Source organism: Meles meles, chromosome 11 (genome assembly GCF_922984935.1).
Source record: "Meles meles chromosome 11, mMelMel3.1 paternal haplotype, whole genome shotgun sequence".
NCBI classification, from domain to species: domain Eukaryota; kingdom Metazoa; phylum Chordata; class Mammalia; order Carnivora; family Mustelidae; genus Meles; species Meles meles.
The window spans coordinates 81,987,349-82,010,008 of NC_060076.1; the positions used below are offsets into that span (position 1 = coordinate 81,987,349).

Here is a 22,660-nt window from a genome sequence, read left to right on the forward strand (position 1 = left end):
GTTAGCTATCTGAAGGGCAATGTCCCGTAGCTATTTGGAACTACAGGTAGAAATCTGAGGGAAGCAGGGAAGTGAGCAGGAATATATATATAGTATATGTGTATATATGATTCCCCACCCCCAGCATGAATAGTGAATTTCTACCTCCTTTGCAGGGTTATATTAAGATCCCAACAGTTCCTAGGTTCTCCTGCCTCTGTAGGTCCTATATCATGTCATACGTATTAAAATTCACCTTTATCCTACATTAAATTTAATTCTATGTGGTTCCTTAAGAGCTGAGTTGCAACTGACTAGTTTGACATGTTGCATTTAGTAGACATTTAGTGAAAACCTCATCTGATTTTGCACATTTCAGAGGTAACTGTATTTTTAATGCAGCGTGCTATTTTTGGAAGCCCTAAGAAACTTCTCATGCAAGGGTAGGGAACATTTAGCACTTAATTGGGAAAGTGAGGTTGCTCGACTAGACTGCCCCCATGATATTTTTATGCCCTTTTAAAGGCACTTAAATAGCTTCCTATTACAATCATGTGTTTTTGTGTCTGTGCCACCCATTAGGCTATCAGCTTGTAGAGGGCAAGAAGGACCTCAGAGCTTGTATATGACAGGGACTTCCTGTTCATGGAAGCAATTAAGCTGAGCTCATAAAGAGGAAAAAGCCAAGTCAGGGGAGCCAGTGGGTCTTCTACCTGTAGTCAAGAAAGGGCTCTTAACCCCTGCCTTGCAGTATGTGTAACATGGACTTAGTGTTTTCCTCCAGCATTCTTGACAAGGAGGCAGCTTTGTGCAGGTTGACGTGGGATCCATTCCCAACCACACCCTTCACTAGCTGTGCATTTTGCAACAGGAGGTTAATCTCCATCCGCCTCTGAGTGAATTGGGCCAAATTAAAGCAATTTCAGTAAAACTCAGTCTGCCTTAAAATATTAGATTCTTAAAATCATGTATTCTTTCCAATAATAATAATAATAATAATAATAATAATAATAATAATAATAATAAAGATCATACACTTTAGGCCCCAGGAAATGTTTCTGGGAATTTTTCAAAGCAGGGATGCAACGTATCTTTTGTTGCTTGATCCCTGGCTTTGAAAAAGCAACAACTGGCCCTCAGATTTGTCTCGGGTGGAGGAAGACCTTGTGAGAAAATGCGTCAGTAAGAAGACAAACATCCTTCTAAGTCCTTTGCAGTTGGAGTGGAAAGGAGCTGCTGGCATTCCCGGGTCCCAGACTGGCCCTCTGAGACTCTGTGATGCTGCCCAACGCATCCTTCTTGCCCACGAATTGACTCCGGGCCAGATGTCCACCTCTCACGATGAAGAGGAGACAAGATGGTATGCATCACAGCGCCGCCTCTAATGCCAAGCAGCTCCTATGAGCCACAGCGACATTAAGTCCCGCTTGGCTGTGCCCCTCTAAATTTGTCAGTGGCTCCGGAGTATCCTGCAGAGAACTTTGGATTTTATGGATTTGCCACAAAAATAACATTTGGACATGGCAGTCACCCAGAAGCGGGTTATTGCTTTCTGTCTTTGACATATACTGATTTGGGGCCCAGGGCCCAGCTGCCGCTGGCCTTCGAGTTCCCTCTACCATTTTGGGTTAGAGGGTGGAAGGAGGAGGGAGTGTTGCGCTAGGCAGGCCGTAGTGTAACGTCGCCTCCAATTTTCTCCAAACGTATCAGGCTGCTGTCTGCCATTTCTCTTTGTGTGAAGCTGAAGGGTGACAGAAACAGAGTTAAGGACACATGCCCGCTTCTACTTTCACTGCCTGATACTCACTTGTACACAACTGGCAGGTTCCTCACAATGAAGAGTAGAGTGTTGAGTGGCAAACGCTGAGTCCGGTAGAAGAGCTCAGCAGCGTGAGGCGAAGCCCCCAGCCCTGGGCTGAAAAGGGAGGCAGGTCTGATCCATTGTCGTTGGACACTGGCGATTGGCAGGGTCTGCCAGGGTGTGGGGGCTGAGGACGGGCACACTACTTATTTTTTGGAAAGCATGGAAATGTAAACCTTTCCTGACTAATCTGTTGGATGTTGAGTCACTGTTCTTTGTAGCAAGTAGATTAAACCATTAGGACAGCTGACTTGCTTCCCTGAACCCTCTCTTCCGTAGGAAGTTCACTGGTGATGTTCCCCCTGCTCTCGTCCCATCTCTTAGTTAGGCCTTGGCTGCCTAGCTCCAGAACCAGTCCTAGTTCCACTACTCCACGACACTTGCCTTGACCAGTTCAGTTCAAAGGAATTTCTGCCGGCCTGAACCTGACAAGTCAGTGTCCCATTCATCTCAGACTTAGAATTCACGAATGTTAATCGTCTTACTGCTAAGCTTTGTTTTTATTGTTCTGTCTGGTTGTGTAATCCCAGTCAACCTATTCCAAGCCCATCTGCCTCAGCTTTCCGGTTTGTAGACAGAAAGTAGTGATAGTTTGCAAACTGAGCATACTTTGCTTTAGAGTTTTTGTGAGAAGTAAGAGAATTTACATCAGTATGCATATACTCTATATTCCCTCATTGTGCTGTACATACTAAGAGTTCAGTACAATTAGTCCCCGCCCCCATCCTCAGAATGGGGTTTCACGACAGCAGAGGCTCTCTCTTACACCATTTTGTAGCCCTAGATCTCTAAACCTCTTTGGAGTTCAATTTCAATGTCGCTCGCACTGATTTCTCATTTCTCTTCCCAAAAGGCAGGGGGCACTGAACCTTCAGAGCTAGTGCCTGCTTCACACGCAGGGTTCGCAAAGATCTGTAATCCACGGTGGGTCTTTGCCAACGACACAGTCCCACGCTGTGGCACGGACTGGACATTTTAGACCAAGTTAGCTTCGAGGCACCTGGGCTACACCACTGTCAATTTCACACAGGATATCAGCAAATTGAACAAAGTCTTCTCCCCTTTCAACAGCTTTCACGCCCCAACCCCACCACCTCATGCACAGTCCCTTGGTCCCCACCCCTCCAGACACCCACTAGTGAGTGTGCAGCGGTCCATATCCTGGGGGAAGCACAGGGCAAGAGCCCAGATGGTCCAGACCCTGGGGCTGGCTTCTGTATGATCTGCTAACCAGTGCGCCAAGCTTTTATAGATCTTTCTTTCCACTTGCTTTCTAAAAATGGGAGATAACCTTCACTCAGGACCAACTCTAACCTCTTCCTTTCTTAGACCGCTCTTACTTTGTCTCTCCTTTTCCACTGTGTCCTCTGCTCACCCTTGCCTTTCCAACTTTATTTAGATGCTCCCTTCCCTTCCATCCTTTCCTTCGTATTGGGCTTCTGTGTGAAAACAGAAGGTTCTCCTTATCTCACCCTTTCAGAGATGTTTACACATGGGTAGGAACAGATCAGATAAACAGGAACTTAGGTTAATTTAATAGAAAAAATAAAATATGGAATAACATTGATTTTGGCCAGTATCAATTACAACCATTCTACTATATTTTACAAAAAAACAACTGAACATTTTACACATGTACAGTATTTTTCAGTAAAAGTGGATTTGGATTTAACAGTGGATCACTAATTAAGAATAAAAAAGACAAAAGAAAACAGAAGATAGGACTTTTGTCTCCAGAAGGTTAGAGCATTTGTTAAGTCTCCAAACTTTGTACTATCCATTACATATATCTCATTATGAATATATATATTTATACATAATATATAACATTAACTTAAACTTTGAAAGCATTATGTCCTAGTTAATAATATTCTGTAGATAAACGAGGCAGTAACACACTAGTAGTTAACCCAGTATTTCCATGATGTGCGCCTGCATGGTCGGTGGGAATGGAACACACATTGGTGGACCTCGGTGAATTTGGCTGACATTGTTGATGGTTATTTGTCTAAGAACACAGACGTCATTTTTTATCTTTCCTATCGTAGTAACTTTGTGCCTCATCTAGTATGGGCTGGTTCAGTCAAATGGATTCCTTTGCAGGCAAATCTGGTCTTGCCATCTGCTTGACTTTGCTTTCGGCTTGCACTTAAATTTGTCCATTTAGAGACTGTGAAGAGAAGTGTGAGACTCTATTTGCCTGCCATCCCCTGGATTAACTTACTTTCTTCAGGTCAGAAGGACCTGCGGTGTTAGGAAAATGAAAGTTGCTCAGCAAAATCAATGGAGTCCCTACTGATGAATCGTTCTGTGACTCAGTGTTACTATAATGCTATTAAAGAGGGCCATTAGACTCAAATTATTCATCTTAGGTTAGACTTTAACTTTGATGCCTAGGAATGAATATTTTCAAGGTAAGCTTTTCCCTAGCTTGTTGTTTGGGTGGGGATCTTAGCATCCACTTCCCAGCTCCTTCCCCCAATAATCCCTACTGATATCATCCCTGTTCTCAGCTGTGAAGCCAGTGACATCTGGGAAGTGAGGCTCTCACAGCATCAAGCCTGCAAGATGGCCGGTCACTCCCAAAGAAAATGAGGTCACCAATGGAGTTTTGATATGAAAAGTGAAGAAAACTAATATGAGTCTATCCTTCCCTAAATAAAGAAACTCAGAATCAGTAAAAAGATCAGGCATCATTTTTAACCACTGATCCAAAATAGTTTTCACATAATTCAGTGTGCTAGATTCCAGGATGTACTTAAGAGTTGTAGAAAATCGGTGAGGATATTTCCAAGGAAACAGACGATCTCATTGACATCCAGTGGACAGATGTATCATAGCACAGTTATAGAGGGACAGAGGAATGGGAAATAACAGAACCAGGAGGGTACAATCATGCCACCCATCTTCAATTTCCAGTTTTATTTTCTGAACATGACAAAATGATAAAACTTCTAATAAGCACCATTGAAAAACGTTGCCCGGCCGATTTGGGCACGAGCTTAAATATTATTTAAATAATTCCATTTCTTAAAAAATACAGGACCTTTTAGAAACTTGACTCCAGGAAGAAATTTCCCGCACCATATCCAAAATGCTTCCCATCACAACAAATGGAATTTCTGATGGACTTAAAAAAAAATGCTATGGGGATAATGGCCGTATAGCACCAGGAGATTGTGCAGGGTCTACAAAGTGAACACTCCAGATTTCAGGGGAGCTGGATGAGGCCCAGCTATCTTGTGTAACTTTGTATTCTGTCCATCACCAATCTGACTATGCGGAGTGATCCCATTTGACCAGCTGTGTGTAAAATAACCCAATCTGCAAAGCCAAGGCCAATAGCAGCAAGTCTATCTGATGAAACCAGTGCAGCAGACTTCTCAAGTGAGTATAATGCCAAAACCAGCACATAATGCATGAAGTAAATTATGTGTGGAAAGGACCAATGTTCAACTGTGAAAAACTAAGACGAACGACATTGAATACAACTCTGAGGGATGTTCTTAATGCCCTTAGGTCCGCTTTGCTGTCATTTCCCCAACGGTGGACTCAAGCATGAAAAATGACAGATGCAAGAGCTTTCTCTTTGATTTTGATCTATGTCTGCTCTTGTGATGTTTTTGAAAGGTATTTTTAGGCGTCTCAAAGGGGAAACAAGCAAGTAAATGTAAAGGGGAAAAAAATGGACCTTCAAAATCAGGGCAGGAAATCAAATCATTACTTTAACGTCAAATTTTGGCATCAAATGCTTTGGTCATACAATACTGTCTCTGTGGTTCTGGCTGTTTAGCACTAAACACCCAGGTATAAAAGGTAGGCTTGTTGTAGGTTTATTTTTTTTTTTTTCCATTTAAGTTCTGACGAAACAGTTCACCATCTCCCTGCACAAATTAGAGAGAGAAAAAGAGAGCGAAAAAGAGAGAGGTGGCTTGCTTTTTTTTTCTTTTTTTTTCTTTTTAATAATAATATGGAGTAATCTATAAGTCTACAGGAACAGAGAAATCTAAGATGGCCACTCAGCCTTGGAATGTACATGTTTTGCAGCAAAGTTGTTGAAGAACCTTCCTCTGGCACAGATTGTTCTTTTTCACTAGCATACAGAAGCCTCCTTCGGCCCAGGACTCTTCCGTTGCTTTTCCAGGAAGTCAGCAAGACAGAGGGGGAGGTGAGGACGAGGGCAGCATGATGTACACGTGGAAGAAGGTTTTGATTGGCCAGAGAGGCAGATGGGGGGATTGGAAGAGATCATTGAGGAGCAGTCAACAAGGAGGAAATTGGGTCCACGCAAAGTGATTTCAGTCAACAGCATTGTTTTTCAAGGAGAGAGATTGCGGTCCAGTGGTGGATGTGATTGGTGTCCATTTACGAAAGGAAAAAAGTTTCGAAAAAAAGAATAAATTAGAAATCAATAACAATATAAGCAAGGAATTTGTCTTCTCAGAATTACCTCCAGCAGAGAGTATACAGTCATTTATACTATATTTCATTGAGTCCAAGACACTGGATTTAAGATGCACCATTATTTTACATACTATTGAGAAAAGAACGTGCTTCACGCATCTTATTACATGGTGACCCAAGAGTCTCCTCAATTAGAATATTAATGTTATGCTTATGGAAATATTAAATATTAGTTCTATAACAGGCTGTTTTGTTGCTGTGCTTATAAAGAAACTCTTCCTTTGATTATTAAACAATTATTTGAAACTATCCCAAACTATAGTTCAACACAAGAAGTAGTAACCATGTACCTAAGTCCGTGACAAAGTCACAGGCAAGGACAGCTGTGTCACATCAACCTAGCGGACAAAAGTGGCTGCAAGCTGCCATAAATTATAAGATGCATTTGATTTCAGGGATGTTAAAATGTTAAAAAAAAAAAGGTATGTCTTAGAATCATTGAAATATGACAGTTGAAAGAGAATAAATCACAAACTCATAAATGCAATTGCTACTTGATTTGAAAAGCCTGGTGAGCCATCGGTGATTTCGTGATTTGGCTGACCTAAAATGGGCTCATTACAAGAGACGGTTCTTCATTCTCTACTCTTGCCCACAATCCTGGACGCACCCCTTCTACCAGCATGCCATCTGGCATAACTTATCCCAGGTTTAGCATGGTTTAGAGAAGGCAGTTAAAGCATCACAGATGTGGCCATGCCTGGCACCAAGTGCTGGGGGTGAAAATTTCAAGTGTCTGTGGATCTTCTGAGTCTAGAAAATCTTCCTGTTTGCTGTCACCAACTTAAAATTCTGGTCAGATCCAGCTACGGTACCATGTTTTTAAGTAAAAAGTGATACTTACATGGTCCCTGAAGTGCCATCATCCCAACCCCGTATCCCTGCGCTGTGTGGTGAGAACACAGAGCCTGAGTGGGTCTGGCCCATCCCTGCTGGACCAATCCTATGGCCAAGAAGCCATGAAGACGCAAAGTCACCTATGATGCTCTACACGTCTCATCATATGCCCCATTCTTTTGGATGTCTTTTTGAAATCCCTCACAGAAAGTTTTAGAATGACCGTACAAGGTCAGTGGTATTAGCCTCCTCATTTTTATAGAGGAGGGAAGCGAGGCCCAGAGAAGTTTATCACCTGCCCAAGACCTGGAGCCCAGAAAGGAACGATAGCCTTCTGACTCCTGAATCCATACTCTCCCAACTACAGCACTGTTCTACCTCTTGTGAAATTTCTAGAAGAGGGCCCATTCAAAGGAAGGCAGAGAATAAACCAAGGGAAATGCCCTTGTCCAGGAAGACTATTCCAAGTACAGAGTTTTTTTATTATTCTATTTTCGAACAATCAGAAGGTACTTAAAAATAACAGTGGTTCAAAATGATGTCTTTCTAGGTCACTGAGATGTGTGTCTGCATAAAGTCCAGACTCAAATTTTAGGGCCCCCTCTGTGTGAATTATACCGAGACTCAAAGTTCACAGAATGTTAAAGTTGGAATAATTTAGCTACATTCGGTTATAAATGGGGAAGCTGAGGCTAGAAAACAGAGAATTTGGCATTTGTCAGATTGTCAGGGGGAATGGAGTAAGTCAAAGATTCCCAAATCTGGCTGCACATCAGAAACACTTGAGAAGTTTCTAAAAATATCCATACTTAGATAGCACCCTCAGACCAATTTCCCAGGAATCTTGAGGGAAGGTGTGTGGTCCTGGCATTTTGGTTGAGAACCACGTATGCAAAGAAAAAAAAAAAAAAAGGACCAACGTTTAGAAGTCTTAAGTTCTACATTGGGTCTATCATTAATTCCTTGCCTCAGGTTGAATGAAAGATTCAGGTACCATTTGATTACAATTTACTTGTCAAAAATTTAAGTAATCCAAAAAAGAGTGGCAATAAACTGGCATCTTCACGTGATAGAATTTTATGCTGTAATTAAAAATGAAGGTTCTGAGGACTTTTTAAACATAGGATGATGTTTGTGTCTAACACTTAGGACAAAAAGCAGGATACAAACCTCCATGTACATGGTATTTTAAAAAATCTGGTCAAAAGTACATATGGCGAGAGACGGGAAAGACACACATGAAAAAACTAATTAGGAAATGTTGCCTATTATATTCCAAGAATATGGCATTATGGAAAAGGTAAATCTACGGAGACAGTAAAAAAAATAGGTTCTGGGGTGGGGGGATGGGAGGGAGGGAAAGGCGGAGCACATAGGCTTTTTAGGGCAGTGAAAGTGTCCTGTATGATTATTACAGTGGTGGATATGTATCCTTCTTCATTTGTCCAAACTCATAGAATGTACATCACCATGAGGGAACCTTGATGTGAACCATGAGCTTTGGGTGATAATGGGATGTCAGTGAAAGTTCACTGATGATAACAAATGTAACTAGTCTGATGTAGGATGCTAATAGTGGGGGAGGGTGTGTGTGTGTGTGTGTGTGTGTGTGTGTGTGTGTGTCTGTGTCTGTGTGTTGCAGGAGGGCAGTCGGCATATATAGGAGATCTCTGTACTTTCTGCTTAATTTTGCTGTGACCCCTGAAACTCTAAAGTTAAACCCACAAGGTTTGCTAATTAAACAAACAAACAAACAAACGTAACTAGGGCCATCTTGGCCAGTGGAACTACAGGTGACTTTTAATTAAAAAAAAATAAACCCAAACCAAAACCCCCCAAGGGTGTGAGTTCAAGATGCTTGAATGCCAGCAAGATACTGGGCACATTCTAGCTGACTCATGCTTGATAGTTTGTGTGGAAATATACCAGATCTCAACAGAAAACGAGGAGCCTGTGTTCAGAGGCTGGAAAGGAACAGTCTGTACTCACCGTCCTTGCAGATGGCTCCCATCTGACATGTCCCTAAGTCTAAGAGATACCCGCTGAGGCAGCTCGTACAGTTCTTAAAGCCCGGACCGTTGCACGTCAGGCAGCTAGCATCACATCTATGGGGAAAACGTACAGTTCGTGTTTTCACGTCAGGCATGAGAAAAGACGTTTGCTACCCACCTCTTACGGACGTTTTAAATTTAATTCCCCCTTGGAAGATGACCCAGAAGCGTCTTGTTACTGTAATTGCTACCTTTGCCGACATTAAAGCCCAGCAGGCAGACGGATTTTAAATGGGAGAACGCATTGTACTTGAAACCAAAATATTACTTTAAAGGTTTTATTTAATTTTTTAAAGATTTTATTTATTTATTTGACAGATCACAAGTAGGCAGAGAGGCGGGCAGAGAGAGAGGGGGACGCAGGCTCCCTGCTGAGCAGAGAGCCCGATGTGGGGCTCAATCCCAGGATGCAGGGATCATGACCTGAGCTGCAGGCAGAGGCTTAACCCACTGAGCCACCCAGGCGCCCCAACTTTAAAAGGTTTTTTAAAGTGCTCCTGGGAGGGAAACAAAGCATTCGAGAGAGGCTGGGTAAAAGCTGCAGGGCAGAGTCCATAGGAAAAATCTGGAAAGTCCTGTCAGCATAGTAACTGTTTGGGTCTGGCAAGGAGGCCGGCGTACCCGGGCTCTGCGGAAGGCGCGGAGCACTTACTTCTTGCAGGATTTGTGTCCGTTCTCTGCCGAGCGGTCCAAGTAGTAGCTGAGGCTACAGGTCTGCACGCAGCGCCCGTCCTCCATGAAGTAGGCTTCGGCGCAGCTGCTGCAAGCCTCCACGCCCGGCCCTTGAAAGCAAGATAAAGGCAGGAAACAGAGACACAATCTCAGAACAGCTCGCAGGATGGGCTGCGGGCTGCAGCCTGCGTGGTTGGTGACAAGGGCATGAATACGTTGCCATTTTAAGAGTCATAATTTCGTTTTGTGCTTTCCCTCACATTCTGTGGGGAAAAAACAAAACACCACTCACTCCCCGTTTAAATTGAACCCATTTGCCAAGACCATCAGATGCCCTCGGAAGGAGGAGGCGGTCTCCCGGGCATGTGTCCGTGTCGCACCAGGGAAGGAATGCCCGCGGCTGGTGTTCTGAGAATCCAGGCAGGAGTCCTGGAGGAGAACTGGGTTTCTCCGGCATTTACTTTAACACTATCTGGTGGGGCTGCGGGAGTGACGGCTGACGCCAGGGCAACAGGCGCCAAAACAGAGCCAGAGGAAAAAAACCACAGGATGGGGGACAAGATACCAGCACAGGCGGCACAGAAGCGGTGACAGGGCTGGCAGTCGTGGCCGTTGAAGTACTGGCCGTCCTCGCAGGCGACGGAGCACTGGGACCCCTGCAGGCTGAAGACAGACACACGGACGCTGTGATCCAAGCAACGAGGTCAGGACTCCACGGCTCCCTATGTAATGCTGCTGCCCCTCCCCAAGACCCATGGCTTGGCCAAGTTTCCAAGCAGGGGAAATCGCTGCGCACCCCTTCTGTTCTCCTTCCCGGTGCCTATCCTGCTGCTCTGTGCCTGTGATGATGTCTCTAGCCTGTATGCGTGCTCCGAGCTTCGTGGCCTGTTTTCTTCATCGTCAGGCTGGCCGGCGCCTCTCTTCTTTGCTCTGCACCTTAACACCCCCCCCCCCCCCCCGGGGGTTCTTAAAAGGATCTTACTCACAAAACTCATTACCTAGCAATACGCCTGACAACTCTGATAGCCAGCCCTATGATGTAATAAAAGTTGTTTTGTTATTATAAAATGCAGTAGGAACACCGGGTAACATGAGTTCCAGCTGATTAAAGGGCACAGTGATCTCTAGCTAGCCCACCCTCCTGGGAGTAGCTACTTTTGTTTCTATTTCTGGTTTTAGTTCTTCTGCTGGTTCCCATCAGAACCACACGACTGTAATATACTTTGCCTCTATTTCCTGATCTATTTTAAATGCTAATGAATAATGTTGTAAAATGACCTGCCTATACAGCTGATTCCCAAACATCCCAACTTTTCTTAATTGGATTATTGTTTCCAAGTGTTCTCTCTACCCTATTTTTCTCTTTCTGGCGCTCTTGGTATCTATTACAGTTGCCAGAATGTTGAATGAGGAATGTGTATTTTTTTCTCTTTTCTAATATCAATTATGATAGTTTTCATAGTGAATAGATCAGTTCTTAAAATTAAAAAAACAGAATTTAGGACCTTTAATCTACAAATACTGCTCACTGAATCAATAGTGTGATTGCAGCCACAGATTAGCACCTGTAATCCTATGTCACCAAAGAGATCCTACAAGATGGTTATCTAAGCAACAGGTTCAATGGTTTTTATCTAAGCAACAGGTTCAAATGGTTTTTATTCTCCAAGATTCTATATTGTTCCAGTGCACATCTTAGTCAACCGTGCTTTGTATTTGGATCACACTAACTTGGAAAAGTAGAATTTATTTTTCTCTATTGGAAAGAACAAAAACAGATAAAAACAGATCCCAAACAGTCCTGTTAACATTTTAACGCACTTCCTTCCAGCGTTTTATGTGTATGTATTTCTGTTTGTTCTTAGCCACTCTTTAAACAATGATGATAGTAATAATAATTTAAATAATAGGTCTCTTGAGGCAAAATAGCCCTCAAAGCCTCTAAGGAAAGGGCAGGGAGTCTCAAGAACACAGAGGACAGCGTAACTCAAAGTGTGCTCCATTCACAGACCTGACTGGCCAGGGAGCGATGTCATTTAAAGAGCCGGTAAGAGAAAATCACTGCCCTTCCCATGGAACTGGAAAAAAGGACAGTGTATCAAAAGTATCCTTTTGTGGGAGGCAATAGGACCACCAAAAAATTTATCAAAGTCGAAAAAAAAAGCTGCCTCATTTTTCTGGTAAAGGGCATTCCTTCTGAGGTTAGCATGTGTTAAGAGAGAGGCTGTGTTATGTGAGGAGGGAATGAATGTAATTGGGTTGTACAATAGAGAGCAGGCACTGTGTGTACCCCGAAGCTTTCCGGTGCTTCCAAAATACAGCGGTGGCGTGGCTAACCTGCCTGGCACAGGGGACAACTGGGTTCTTTCTGTGATCCATTAGCTGGGTTGGAATTGTGCTGTCCCACATGCTTCGGTGCCTGTGGCTTCCGAGCACTTAAAAATGTGGTTAGTATGGCCCAGGAATGGGACTTTAAACTTTATTTAGTTTTAGTTAATTTCGGTCTACATTTTACAAATTGGCCCTCGGTTCAGTTACTGGCAAAACTGAGTAAGTTTGGCACAAAGCTGGCTATATAAAATCTCCTTTGACTGAATTTTGTAAAATCCAGTTACAGAGCAAGTATTTCTCATAAAAAATTACTGTCCAAGTTGAGATGTGCATTGTGCTTTCTGGGATCAAATGCACACCAGATTTTGGTATAACAACAAAAAAGAATGTAAAACATCTCGCTATGTCTTTTATATTGATTACATAGTAAAACAATAATATTTTGGATACATTTGATTAATATTTTCTTAAATGTTACCCGTATCTTTTTACTTCCTTTAATGTGGCTACTGGAATTTTTGAAATAAAATGAACATACAGGGCTCTCGTATTTCCACTGGAGAGCGCTGGTTAATGAACTCCGTAAAATGTTCCCTAAGAACTGCAGTTGACTGAACTCTTGAACAACATGGGTTTGAACTGCATGAGCCCACTTCTAAGTGGATTTTTTTTTTTTATAAATACAGTACTCTAAATGTATTTTCTTTATAATTTTCCTAACACTTCTCTTCTCTAGGCTTACTTTCTTGTAAGAATACAGTGTAGAATACATAGAACACAAATGTGTTACTTGACTGTTATTTGTAAGATTTCTTTTCAACCATAGTAATTGGTAGTTACATAGTTAAGAATAACTTAAGGACTTAAAACTTATACTCGGTTTTCATCTGTATGAGGTTGGGCCCCTAATCCCTGAGTTGTGCAAGGATCAACTGTATAGAAAATAATCATAAATAATCTATTTCTCAAGGACCAATTATGTGTCTGTTATTGGAATAAGTACTTTACAGTTGATCCTTTTCATCATTCAGCAAATGTGGGGGTTAGTATCTCATTTTACAGATGACAAAACTGAAGTTCAGAGTGGCTCAGTGACTTGGCCAGGATCCCACAGCTGACTAATAGAAGAGGGTTTGAGCCCCCATCTACCTTGTCTCCCTTCTTGTCTCTGCTCCTTGTCCAAAAAGAATTAGGGGGCTGACTAGACTGATATTTATCAAGGCCTGAAGTCTTGAGATGAAAGGTACTAAGCCAATTACTACCGAATGCATTTATGGAAAAAACCCCAGAGTTAAAAAATATATATATATTTATATATATATAATATATTATATATATATATATTTATATATATAATATATATTTATATATATATAATATATATATCATTTTTATTTAGATTAAGGTTTCATTTATTTATTTGAGAGAGAGAGAGTCAGAGCATGAGTGTGGGGAGGGACAGAGGGAGAGGGAGAAGCAGACTCCTCTGGTTCAATCCCAGGACCCCAAGATCATGACCTGAGCTGAAGGCAGATGCTTAACTGACTGAGCCACCCAGGTGCCCTGATGCTCTGATATTAAATATAAAGAATCACCTGCCCGGAGCCTCCTGAGTTCACTTTGCCAATTAAAGGCAGAAACAGAGGTATTCTCAATACTTAAAAAGATCTGCGTGCAGCAGATTTCAAGTTCTCTACAAACTCAGGGTCCAACTCCTTACCCAACAGAGGATGGTCTGACCTTCTCTGTGGAAATCCAGGGGCTATCTAGTTCATGTGACCTGTGTCTTGTTCTCTTGCAGAAGCTATCAGGTATCTGGCTTTAGCAATGAGTAAGTCATCCAGTTCAGAAAAACATCGCCAGGTGTTAAATCTATGTGCATACCGGAGCATAATGGGACCAAGCCTGAGGTTCTTAAGATAAGAGCATGACTGGCTATATGGAGAGAATAATACAGATAAGGGAAGAGTTTCTGACCATCAAAGGAATGAATCAGGAGGATTAAATATAATTCATTGGTATTACCTACACATTAATCCTTGACGGGGCCGCTGTGCTGGCCAAAAAGCACTGAGAAAGCCTCTCAAAAAGCCGTTTTTATTTATGTGTATCATCTTTTCTGAAGAGAATTTTCCTTGGTGTGTGAACCTCCCTTAGCGAAGATGGCATCCAATTTTTCACGTATAATGGTAAAGATAATGCAAATAGCAAATCAGGTGTTTGAATGGGAGTCAAACCAAGGGTGATGGTAAAAGGATTACTTTTTTACATATTGTGTTTATACTGAGAAACTCCTTGGGCTGTGTGACTTAACAAGATCCTTCACTCTCTTACCTTAACCCATCCCTGCATTCCGTACAGTTGTGGAATTCAGTACATGTCTTGCAGTTTTCACTGCATTTCCGGCAAAGATTTTTCTCTGTTAAAAACAGAACAAAACAACACAACACATACACACAAAAGTAACAGTTATAAATCAGTTGGCCATTGGATTCCATAAAAGCAGATGGAGACGTTCTGATGTTTGCTGATGTACACGACAGTACACATATTTCACGAACAGCCCCACACTAGACGTTTGCTATCACTTTCCAGCAAAACGAACAAAGGTAGGAAACTGCAGGATGGGAAGTGCCTCCCATCTTCCATTTTGCAGACAAAGGAACCGTAGCCCACTGACTTCTTAGTTGAATAGCTGATTGGCTTCCCCCCCCCCCCTTCTTTTTCTCTCTCCCAAGCGGGGTTTCCTAACTTCCGACAATGACAGTCCCACTAACAAAGACGCTGGGGCAATGCTAGGATGTAAGGGTTGAGAAGCCGTGTCTGGGGCTTTGGGATGGAAAGGTGGGCCCCCATGCTCACAGCGTGTAGGACCGCTCTGAAGAACGCCACCAGAAAAGGGAATCTGCATTTAAGACGGCAGGGTAACAGGGGTTGATGATGTATTTCTTGTATTGTCTAGAATAGTGTTGCATACTCTGTAGTGGCTGGGACATTGATATGTTGTTATAGCTCAGATACGTCTCTATTCTGGGGAACAGAAATATACTGGATTAAAACAAATACACCATGAATATGGTTTTCCTGTTTAACCCCAAAGACCGATCCCCATTGGAAAAAAATGGCAAATGCATGCTTCTGCAATAGTGAAAAACGGTGATTCTCAATACCATCTCTGAGATGCAAGTGAATTATAACCACGTGTATGTGTAGGATTGAATGAGCTTTGTTCATAGGCTTCTTTTCCTCCACCTACTCCTTAAATGCTGGTGTTCTTCAAGGTTCCATAGAGGAATACTGCTTTAATGGATTCCTATAAGGACCTCCTGAAGGTCCACTTCCTTTCTCAAGTCTGAGCCTCCCCTGCCCCCTCCCCATGAAATACGAAGTCCTTTATAATCTTATGGTAGTCTCCACATGGTCTTCCTTAACTCTGCCATTGAGATTCCCGGACACGGCACAGGATCTGAAGTCGAAGGACCTAGATTTGAATTCTGCTTTTAGTATTTCCGGTGGCCAAGTTCAGGATCTCTGTTCTCTGTTCCTCAGACATCTCAGTGATGTTGACCTTTCAGGTAACTATTTTGAGGGGATAATGAAATTACTCAGGGGAACTGTATGAATTTGAAAGCACTGTCAATGTGTCGGCAGTAATTATTACCAGTCATGATCATATATGATCACTGTGTCTTCAGGAGGAAAATATAACAAAAGTCAGTTACACAGAAGGAGAGAGAAGCAGAGACCACTCATATCAGCAAAGCCACTGTCTGAACAGCCTTCCTTCACTACAAATGTCCCAGGCTCTGGGGACACGACTGACTCAATTATCTCTATCCTGATATGCACTATCTCAAACCAAACTTCTTTGCCAAGATTCCGCCTTCTGGATAGAATTTTGAATGTTTTCTACAAGAAATACTGCTTATTTCTGGGGATCCCTCACACTCCCCTCCCACTCTTATTTTTCCTTTATCAGGTTGAAGCTCATGTTCCAAATTTTGGGGGAAAAGGAACTACACGGAAATCCTACCCACCGTAAGGTGAGACTCCATTTGCCTTCTGGAAAAAATGCTTGCCTTTGAGTCAAGGGACTCTGACTTCTTAAGAAAATTGTTGCCTGATTTCTGAAACACAACTCTTATTCATTTAAACTTCAGTCTTCTTCTTTCTTAGGCCGTGCAGAAACAGGAGGTAATCAGCGTCATCATGCACCATGGTGTGACATGCTTGTTAGTTACCGAGAATTCAGAAATAAAGCAGAAGGGCGCTACCGGAGCACTCACAGGTAGGAAAGCCCAAGGGTTACTTAATTCTCCAGTGAATGTACCTTTGTTTGTTTGTTTCCTAATGATGACTGATTAGAGCCCAGACTCCTGAAGTGAAGTGACGTGTCCATTTACAGATTTTTGTTTGTTGCAAAAGATTTCTGTGTGGAAAAAAACCCTCAAATTTGATTTGTATTGCCTGGTAGGAAATTATTCATTTCTAAGTTGAAGTATAATTAACAATGTTATATTAGTTGCAGATATAGAATATAGTGATTTGATGATTCCATATATTACTCACCGTTGACCACAGTGGCTGCAGTCCCCATCTGTCACCGTGCAGTGTTATTACAGTACTATGGACGATACTGCCTAACTGTACTTTTCACTTCTGTGACTTCCTTATTTAATAACCGGAACTTCGTACCTCCCCTTTATCTTTTCTGCCCGTCCCTCCATCCGCCTCTGCTCTGGCCACAACCAGTTGTTCTCTGTATTTAAGGGTCTTTGTTTGTTTGTTTGCTTCCACCTACATGGAAATCCTATGGTATTTGTCTTTCTCAGTCTGATTTATTTCACTTAGCCTAATACCCTGTAGCTCCATCCATGTTGTCACAAATAGCATTATACTGTCTAGCTTCAGGCACGTTGTTGCAAAGAGCAGGGTTTCACTCTTTTTAATGGCTGAATAATACTCCATTGTGTGTGTGTATATGATGAATGGATAATCCTTTATCCATTCACCTATCAGTGAACACTTGGGTTTCTTGCATACCTTGGCTATTGTAAATAATGTAGCAATAAACATAGGGGTGCATATATTATTTTTAATTGGCATTTTTGTATTCTTTGGGTCAGTCCCCATAGTGGGATTTCTGGATTTTATGGCGTTGGATTTGAATCTTTTGAGGAGCTGCCACCCTGTTTTCCACTGTGGTTGCAGCAGTTTACATTCCCACGGCAGTGCCTCAAGGTTCTCTTTTCTTTCCATCCTTGCCAACACTTATTCCAATTTCTTGTTTCTTGATACTGACGAGTGTCCCTTCTTGAGAGCTATTCTAAAATGTGTGAGGGGGGTCTCTCATTGTGGTTTTGATTAGCACTTCCCCGATGATGAGTGATGCTAACCATCTTTTCAGATGTCTGTTGGCCATCTGTGTATCTTCTTTGGAAAAACTTCTATTCAGATCCTCTGCCCATTTTTTTTTTATTGCATTGTATTTTGGGTGTTGAGTCGTATACGTTCTTTATAGGTTTTAGATATTAACCCCTTATCAGATACATCATTTGCAAATATCTTCTCCCATTCACCAGGTTGCCTTTTGATTTTGTTGATGGTTTCCTTTAGAGTGAAAAAGCTTTTCATTTTGGTGAAGTCCCTAAATAGTAGCTGTTGCTTCCTGGGCCTGAAGAGACCTATCCATACATATGTTGCTAAGGGCAATGTTCCAGAAATTACTGCCTATGCTTTCTTTTACGACTTTTATGGTTTCAGGTCTCCCATTTAGCTGTTTATTCCATTTTGAATTTATTTTTGCGTATGGGGTAAGGAAGTGGTGCTGTTTCCTTCTCTTGCATTCAGCTGTCCAGTTTTCCCAGCACCATGTACTGAAAAGACCATCTTTTATCCATTGTGTATTCTTGTTTCCTGTGTCATAGATTAATTGACCAAATAGATGTTGGTTTATTTCTGGGATTTCTATCTTGTATCATGGATCTCTGTGTCTAATTTTTGTGCCAGCACTGTGTTGTTTTGATTACTATACCTTTGTAGGAGATCTTGAAATCTGGGATTATACCTTCAGCTTTGTTCTTCTCTCTCAGTATTGTTTTGGCTACTCAGAGTCTTTAGTGGTTCTATACAGAATTTAGGATTATTTGCTGTAGTTCTGTGAAAAATGCTTTTGGGGGGCGCCTGGGTGGCTCAGTGGGTTAAGCCGCTGCCTTCGGCTCAGGTCATGATCTCGGGGTCCTGGGATCGAGTCCCGCATCGGGCTCTCTGCTCAGCGGGGAGCCTGCTTCCCTCTCTCTCTCTCTCTCTCTCTGCCTACCTCTCTATCTACTTGTGATCTCTCTCTGTCAAATAAATAAAATAAAATCTTAAAAAAATGCTTTTGGTATTTTGATAGAGATTGCAATGAATCTGTAGATTGCTTTGGGTAGTATGAATATATTAACAGTATTCTTCCAATCCATGAGCATGGTGTATCTAGCTACTTGTTCACATCATCTTCAAGTTCTTTCATTGGCATCTTACAGTTTTCAGAATACAGGTCTTTTACCTCCTTGATTAAATTTATTTCTAGGTATTTTATTCTTTCTCATGCAATTTACAAATGGGATTGTTACCTTCATTTCTCTTTTTGCTACTTCATTATTTACACAATTTGCAGATTTCTGTATATTAATTTTGTATCCTGAAACTTCCCTGAATTAATTTATCAGTTCCAATAGTTTCTTGGTGATGTCTTTAGCATTTTCTATGTATAGTATCATGTCATCTGCAAACAGTGACAGTTTTACTTCTTCCTTACCAATTCGTATGTCTTTCTTTTTCTTGTCTGCTGCAGCTAGAATTTCCAATATTATGTTGAATAAAAGTGGTGAGAGTGGACATCCTTGTCTTCTTTTTGTCTTAGAGGAAGAGTTCTCAGTTTTCATTATTGAGTATGATGTCAGTTGTGGGTTCATCACATAGGGCTTTTATTATGTTGAGGTATGTTCCCCTGAACCCCACATTTTTCAGAAGTTTTAACACGAATGCATGTTGTATCTTTCAGATCCTTTTTCCGCATCTGTTGAGATGATCATATATTTTTTAATTCTTCCTCTTGTTTATGTGATGTCATATTGATTAGTGAATACTGAACCACACTTCCCTCCCTGGAATAGATCCCACTTGATCGTCCTAAATGTTTTTCTTTAAATGTACTATTCAGTTTGGTTTGTTATTCTTTTGTTAAGGATTTTTGCATCTGTTTTCATCAGAGACACTGGCCCGTAGTTTTCTTTTTATATAATGTGTTTGTCTGGCTTTGGGATCAAGGGAATACTGGCCTCAGAGATGAATTTAGAAGTTTTACTTCCTCTTCTATTTTTCGGAATCATTTGAAAATAGGTACTAAATCTTGTTTAAATGTTTTGTAGAATTCACCTGTGAATTCATCTGGTCCTTAATTTTTGTTTGTTGGGAGTTTTGGACTGCTGATTCAATTTCGTTACTAATAATTGGTCTGTTCAGATTTTCTATTTCTTCCCGATTTGGTTTTGGAAAATTCTAGGTTTCTGGGAATTTATCCATTTCTTCTAGATTGTCCAATTGTTTGGCAGATAATTTTCAATGTTTTCTTATAATTCTTTGTATTTCTGTGATATTATTTCTCCTTCATTTCTGACTTTGAGTCTCGTCTCTTTTCTTGATAAGTCTGTTTAAAGATTTATCAGTTTTGTTTTCTTCCTGAAGAACCAGGTCTTGGTTTCATTTATCTTTTCTTTTTTGGAGGGTGTCTCTATTTTATTTATATCTGCTCTAATCTTTTTTATTTCCTTCTACTGGCTTTGGACTTTGTTCTTTTTCTAGTTCTTCTCTCCTTTTTCTAGTTCCCTTAGGCTTAAGGTTAGGTTCTTGATATGATATTTTTCTTGTTTTTTTGAGTCCCCTAATAGCACTATAAATTTCCCTCTTAGAACTGCTTTTGCTAATTCCCAAAGAGTTTAGACCATTGTCTTTTCATTTCTTTCCATGCATTTTTGATTTCATCTTTTTTTTTTTTTTTACTGACTCACTGGTTAATTAGCATGTTGTTTAACCTCCATGTATTTGGGGTTTTTTTTCCTTCCATTTTTCTCTTGTAAAATTGATTTCTAGTTTCATACCATTTAAGTTGGGAAACATGCTTGATATGATTTCAGGCTTCTTAAATACAGTGAGACTTGTTTTGTGCCCTAAATTGTTATGTATAGCAGAGAATGTTTCAGGTGCCCTTGAAAAGAATGTGTATTGCTACCCTGAGTTGTTCTTTTTTCCACTTCAATTTGCATGGTTTATGTTTTCTCATCTCTTCACTTGCAGTCTGTATGTGTCATTATGTGTGAAGTGAGTCTCTTGTAGGCAGCATATAGATGGGTATTATTTTCTTATTCATTCACTGTATGTCTTTTGATTGGAGTATTTAGTTTACTTACCTTGAAAGAAGTTTTTGGAGTTCTTCCTGATTCCTTCCTTTTCCCTTGCCTACTTTCCTTGTGAGTTGATGGTTTTCCTTAATGATGTGGTTGGATTCCTTTCTCTATTTTTTTTGTGTATATCACAGGTTTCTGAGTTGTGGTTTCCACTGGGTTCTATATCGAGTTGAGGGTCGCTTGAGTTCAACACATTGTAAAACTACTAAAATTAAATCCCACGTCCATGTTTTATGCATGTGATGTTTTATTTTATATCTCCCTTGGCTAATTTTTCTAGATACTGATTGTACTACTTTGTTTTAAACTCCACAGTGGCTTTATAAGTGATTATCTTTACTCTGTTTGCCTTTTACCTCTAAAATTTTTCTCCTTTTATAATTTTTTCTTTCCATTTAAAGAATTCCCTTTAACATTTCTTGTAAGCCTGATTCAGTGGGATGAACTCCTTTAACTTTTCTTGTTTAGGAAAGCACATTTTCTCCTTCTGTTTTGAATTCTATACTTTCTGGGTAGAGTATTCTTGGTTGTAGGTTTCTGTTTGTTTTAGCACTTTGAATATAGCATGCTTTACTCTTCTCAGGCCTACAAAGGTTCTGCTGAAAGTCAGCTGATAGCCTTATTTGCCTTCCCTTGTAGCATCACTTTTTGCCATTTTAATTATTGTGTTCTTGCTGTGGACCTCTGTGGGTTCATTTTGGTAGGGGTTCTTCTTCCTGGACCTGGATGTTGCTTCTTTCCCCAGGTTCAGGAAGGAAGGTTTTCAGCTATTATTTCTTCAAATAAGTTTTTTGCTCCTTCTTCTCTGTTCTGCTACTGTGCTTGATGACGCCACGGAGTTCCCTTAACCTATTGTCATTTTTTATTCTTTTTTCTTGTTGCTCAGCTGGCTTGTTTTCCATTACCATCTTCCAGACCACTGATCTCTTCTTTGTATCTTCTGAGCTACTGTGGATGCCCTTTAGTGTATTTTTATTTCAGTTATTAAATTTATCAGCTCTGATTTTTTTTTTTTTTTACATTTTCTGTCTCTTTCTTGAAGGTCTGAGATCCTCTGCTCTTTTCTGAAGTCTAGTGAGTATCTCAGTGATAATTACTTTGAATCCTTTATCACACATATTGTTTGTTTCCATTTCATTTGGCTGTTTTGCTGTGATTTTGTCTCTTTTTCACCTGGGACATATTCCTCCGTCTCATTTTGTCTCTCGGTGTTTGTTTTTAATGTAGGACGGTCAACCATGTCTCTTGGTCTTGAAAGTAGTGGCCTTGTTTTCAGAAGAGCTCCTGTGGTGTCCTTTAGTGCAGCCACCCCCCGCTTACCAGAAAACCAGGCATTCCAGGGGTGTCCTCTGTGTGGGCTGTGTGCGCCTCCCTACTGTGGCTAAGTTGCAACTGCCTTCAGCCCAGCCCGCCGCAGTGATGCCCTTTGCCTGCTCTCAGTGTGCTGGGTAGGGCTGAGGGCGGTCTAAAGCAGCGACAGGCTTGGTGAGTTGGGCCAGCAGGGAACCCAGCTGTCTCCACTTAGTCCCTCTGACTCAGTGACGGGTGCACTCACGGGCAGGGCTTGTTTCTTGCGGGGACTGCAAGAGTGCTCTTAGAGCAGCTTCTCTCCCACTCCCCAGGGCGTGAGGCAGTTTGGAGTGGCAACCCTCCAGGTGGGTCTGGTGGGGCGGGAGCCTCTCTGAAGGGAGCACTGCCAGTTGGCGTGGACGGGGAAGAGCACACAGCGCTACAGCAAAGTAGATGGAGAGTGTTAGCGCTGCCTTTCACCAACATCCAGCTGTCTAGGGTTTGGGGACAGGGGCGGGGGAGAGGAATGCCACCTACCAGCACTTTCTTTCTAGAGAAATATTCCCTGCCTCCCTGCCCGGGGCCAGATCTCATCTGCTCAGGACAGACTAGTCCATGTATCTCCTTCACATACAACCGCAGACGCTTCTCAAACTGCTTCTGCTGTGCTGTCTGGGCTGAGTTATTTAGTATGCGGGATCTTTAAGGATGATGGAGACTCCATT

General features: G+C 41.5%; 1 protein-coding gene across 4 annotated transcripts in view; it reads right to left on the bottom strand.

Moving 5' to 3' along the window:
* The window catches only part of PCSK5 (proprotein convertase subtilisin/kexin type 5), a 455,881-nt gene that overhangs the window by 147,892 nt on the left and 285,329 nt on the right, over positions 1-22,660 (bottom strand). For 2 of the 4 annotated variants that reach the window (XM_046022868.1, XM_046022867.1), the window contains 4 exons: positions 14,530-14,614; positions 10,430-10,527; positions 9,845-9,974; positions 9,131-9,246 (listed from right to left, as the gene is read on the bottom strand). In XM_046022868.1, coding sequence (XP_045878824.1) covers positions 9,131-9,246; positions 9,845-9,974; positions 10,430-10,527; positions 14,530-14,614 — 429 coding nt within the window. Of the gene's footprint in view, positions 1-3,354; positions 5,976-9,130; positions 9,247-9,844; positions 9,975-10,429; positions 10,528-14,529; positions 14,615-22,660 lie in introns of those variants that run through there. The other 2 variants (XM_046022871.1, XM_046022869.1) reach the window with 2 other exon arrangements.